The sequence below is a fragment of the Arachis stenosperma genome, chromosome 6 (assembly GCF_014773155.1).
Source record: "Arachis stenosperma cultivar V10309 chromosome 6, arast.V10309.gnm1.PFL2, whole genome shotgun sequence".
NCBI lineage: Eukaryota > Viridiplantae > Streptophyta > Magnoliopsida > Fabales > Fabaceae > Arachis > Arachis stenosperma.
In genome coordinates this window covers 12485598-12490331 of record NC_080382.1, presented here as the reverse complement: position 1 = coordinate 12490331, position 4734 = coordinate 12485598, and the positions used below count along the sequence as shown (strand labels likewise).

General features: G+C 36.0%; 2 protein-coding genes across 2 annotated transcripts; both read right to left on the bottom strand.

Moving 5' to 3' along the window:
• Positions 1-542: 542 nt before the first annotated feature.
• On the bottom strand, positions 543-1271 carry LOC130933685 (secreted RxLR effector protein 161-like). The gene has a single exon (XM_057863308.1). It carries the CDS (start codon positions 1269-1271, stop codon positions 543-545), a length of 729 nt encoding a protein of 242 aa, XP_057719291.1.
• A 1810-nt stretch (positions 1272-3081) lies between these two features.
• LOC130933684 (uncharacterized) lies at positions 3082-4523 on the bottom strand. The gene is made up of 2 exons (XM_057863307.1): positions 4057-4523; positions 3082-3445 (listed from the first exon to the last, which is right to left on the bottom strand). The coding sequence occupies exons 1-2, from the start codon at positions 4521-4523 to the stop codon at positions 3082-3084; spliced, it is 831 nt and encodes a 276-aa protein (XP_057719290.1).
• Between the last annotated feature and the right edge of the window lie 211 nt (positions 4524-4734).

The following is a 4734-nucleotide window of genomic DNA, read 5'->3' as shown; positions in this document are numbered from 1 at the left end:
GAATGGATGCATGTAGTGGGAAGTTATTATAGGCGTAGAGAAGTGTAAAGGTTGCACCTTGAAAAGATAAAAATCCAAACTTTAAAAACGCTTTGAAAGTTACAGCTGTAACCTTCGTACGTTTGAAAAGAGAGGTGAAAAACAAACAAAGGATGGAACTTAATAAAAGGATGCAATTTAAAATTGAAGCCCAAATAAAACGAAATGCAAATTCCAAAAATTTGAGACAAAAAAAAATTGAAGTAAGTTCAGTGGTCTCAAAGATTGAAATAGAATGTAAGTCCAAACATTTTGAAAGCCCACTTTTCAAAAATTCTTAAAAAATTGATCCAAACAGAAAAGTGAAGAAGTCCCAAAGTTTTTAATAAAGAAAAAGCCCATAGTTCTAGAGAGTGCTTCAGCATATGATGTCCATCTTTCATTTTGATCAGGCTTGAATCCAGTAGGCTTCATAGTGAATTAATGAAGGTTACTCATCATCTGCCAAAAAATCTCACCGCGATTTATGAGACGAAACACAAAAGATCTCATTATCAGAAACATTAAGAAAACAGGGATGAAGCAAGAATGTCCAGTTCAGTTCGTAACTTGCAGAACCTCTCTTCTATCAATGGTTTGGTGAATATATCAGCTAGCTGACCTTCAGAATTAACAAACTGAATATCTAAATTTCTATTTTGCACATGTTCTCTTATCGAATGAAAACGAACTTTAATGTGCTTTGTTCTAGAGTGCAAAACGGGGTTTTTGGAAATGTTAATAGCACTAATGTTGTCACAAAATAATGAAATATTAGATACATTTAGTTTATAGTCAGCTAGTTGAGTTTTCAGCCATAATAATTGAGAACAACAAGAGGAGGCTGCAACATACTCAGCTTCGGCTGTTGAAAGTGCCACAGTAGCTTGCTTCTTGCTAGACCAAACAATGAGAGATTTTCCAAGAAAGCAGCACATGCCACTTGTGCTTCTTCTATCAATCCTATCCCCAGCAAAATCTGCATCACAGAAACCCACTAATTGAAATGAATCAGTCTTAGGAAACCATAAACCATAGTTAATTGTACCAAACACATATCGGATGATCCTCTTGACAGCTGAGAGATTGGACTCCTTAGGCTTTGATTGAAACCGTGAGCAAACTCTAACACTTTGGATGATATCAGGCCTTGAGGAGGTTAGATACATCAAAAATCCAATCATCCCTCTATAGCGCATCTCATCAACATCTCTACCATGGTCATCCTTATCAAGCTTGATATTAGGATGCATGGGGTTCCCATTGGCTTAGCACAGTCCAACCCAAACTTCTTGACAAGTTTCTTTTCATATTTTTCTTGATGGATGAATATGCCTTCTGCAGTTTGCTTGATTTGCAAGCCTAGAAAGAAATTGAGCTCTCCCATCATGCTCATATCAAATTCATTAGTCACAAGCTTAGCAAATTTGCACACAAATCCTCATTAGCCGAACCAAATATGATATCATCAACATAAACTTGCACAAGAATAAAATGATCATGATAATTTCTAATAAATAAAGTGGTGTTAGTGGCTCCTCTTTGAAAGTTGTTTTTTAATAAAAATGAGCTAAGCCTCTCATACCAAGCTCTAGGAGCTTGTCTTAAACCATACAAGGCTTTAGCTAGTTTGAAAACATGGTTAGAAAAAGTTTTGTTTTCAAACCCAGGTGGTTGAGCCACATAAACCTCTCTATTTATTATACCATTGAGGATAGCACACTTTACGTCCATTTGGAATAGCTTGAAACCACAGTGAGCAGCATATGCCAGGAGCAATCTGATGGCTTCCATTCGAGCTACAGGTGCAAAGAATTCATCGAAATCAATCCCTTCCTCTTGATCATACCCTTGAGCAACCAATCTAGCTTTGTTTCGGACAATGGATCCATCTTCACCCAGCTTGTTTCTGAAAATCCATTTAGTGCCAGTGACTTTCTTTCCATTTGGATAAGGCACCAATGACCAGACCTGGTTCTTCTCAAATTGCTGCAATTCCTCCCTCATAGCTAACACCCAAGACGGATCCGCAAGAGCTTCTTAGATGTTTTGAGGTTCAATCTTTGATAAAAGAGCAATGTTGTTGGATTCGGCTGTTTTCAAAGATGAACGAATGGTTCTACCAGTGGAAGGATTTCCAATTATGAACTCTTCAGGATAGTTTCTAGAAACCTCCATTCTCTTGGTCTTCTTGACTGGTTTGAGGATTCAGGTTCCTCTTGATCAACATTTGCCTTTGCATCAGTGTTTTCAGCTGTGACAGGAGATAATTCCAAATTGTCTCCTGCAGAATTTGGAGTTTCGCTGCTAACAGGTGTAGCTTCATGAGAACTTGGATTTGGTGGAGCTGGTTCAATGTTCTTGGGAACCTCAGCTTCAAAACCTGGACTATCATCAATGCAAATACTGGAAACATTGTTAGATTCACAGAAAGTGACATGCATGCTCTCCTCAACTGTTTTGGAGTTCTTGTTGTAAACCCTATAGGCCTTGCTATTTGTGGAGTAACCCAGAAAAATGCCTTCATGTGTTTTAGGATCAAAATTTCCTAAATTTTCTTTGATATTCAGAATGAAACACTTGCTTCCAAACACATGAAAATAGCTAAGATTGGGAGGATGCCCTTTCCAAAGTTCATATGGGGTTTTATTTAGAAACTTCCTAATGATGGTTCTATTTAAAACATAGCAAGCTGTATTAACAACTTCATCCCATAAGAACTTGGGAATTTCATATTCACATAACATAGCTCTAGCCATTTCTTGTAAACTTCTATTTCTTCTTTCCACAACACCATTTTGTTGAGGTGTTCTTGGACAAGAGAAGTTATGTGATATGCCTTGTTCATCACAAAAAGATTCAAAGAGTTGATTTTCAAATTCCTTACCATGATCACTTCTGATTGAAACAATTTTAAAATCTTTTTCATTTTGAATATTTTTGCTGAATTTCTCAAAAATAGAAAAGGCCTCATGTTTATGGGCAAGAAAGAACACCCAGCCAAATCTAGTGTAGTCATCCACAATTACCATGCCATAACTTTTTTCTCCAAGACTTTGAGTCCTAGTTGGTCCAAACATCAAGATGCAACAACTCCAATAGTTTCTTAGTAGAGACATCTTCCTTAGGTTTGAAAGAAGTTTTGATTTGTTTACCCATTTGACAAACATCACAAATGATGTCCTTATCAAACTTTATATTAGGAAGACCTCTAACTAAGCCTCTCTTTACAAGCTTAGAGATTTGGAACATGCTAGCATGTCCTAACCTCTTATGCCACATCCATTTTTCAGTCTCCATTGAAGAGAAACAAGTTACATTTTGAACTTTTAGATCATCTAGAGTAATACCATAAATATTATCACTTCTTTTGGCAATAAATAAAACAGCCTTTGTTTTCTCATTTATGACTCTACAATCAGATTTCCTAAAGGTTACAGCATATCCAAGGTCACACAATTGACTTATGCTCAATAGATTATGCTTTAACCCATCAACTAAAAAGACACTATCTATGCAAGTTGAAAATTTTTTGTCAACCTTACCAATGGCAATTATTTTACCTTTACCATTATCTCCAAAAGTGACAAATCATCCATCATACTTGTTGAGTTTAATGAAGAAAGCATCCCTTCTGGTCATATGCCTTGAACATCCACTATCAAGATACCACATGTCCTTTTTCTTCTTGGATGTAAGGCAAACCTGCAAGTTCTTCAACTAACCTTAGGTATCCAAATCCATTTGGATCCTTTGATGTGAAATCTTCTTGGTTATCCAAGAGCATTAAAATCATGAACAACTTTATATAATTTACTATCATTACCAAAAGACCTAGAAAAGATGAAACATTGAGGAGGATCATGACCATTTCTATTGCACTTGTAGCACTGATTCTTGCTCACTGATTTTTGAGGTTTACTGAATCCTTTTGGTTTGAAAAGCTTGGAAGAGAAGGCTTCCGATTTTTTAAAGTTTTGTTTAAAAACTGCTTTATTTTCCTCTTTGAATCCAAATCCAGATTTTTCAGATCCAAACCTTTGACTAGCTAGTAGTTTGTTCAGATTTTGAGAACCTTGAACAAACTTTGCTAAGTCTTCATTCAAATTTTTTATTTGTTCATTCAGCTTTTTGTTTTCAGAAATCAAATCAGTGGAAGTAGTAACTTCATGCTTGAGTTTGAATTTTTCTAATTCAGCTCGCAAGGCAGTATTTTCTTTTTTTAAAAACTTTTCATTTCCAGTTTTATTTGCCTTAACCTTTTTTAAAAGAAGATCATTTTCAATCCTCAAAGCCTCATTTTCTTTCTTGCATTTTGCATACTTGTCCAAGAGTTTCTTGGAATTGACAGAGATGTCTTTGATAATATAGTACAGTTCATCAATAGATAAGTCAGAAAGATCTACCTCATTTTCATTATCATGGTCTGCCATCAAGCATAGCTGAGCTTTTTGATCTGAGCTCTCTGAGCTGGTGTCGTTCTCCAAGTCTTCCCATGTTGCCATCATTACCTTTTTTTGTCCTTTTTGAATTTCTCGCTTTTCTTAAGTTGAGGGCAATCTGACTTGAAGTGACCAGGTTCCTTGCAGTGATGGCATGTGAAGTTGACTTGATCTTTCTTGACATCTTTGGATGAGGAGCTTCCTTTGCCTTTGTTTTTGAATCTCAGTAGTCTTCTCATTTTTCTTGCAAAGAGCACCATTTCTTCATCTGAGA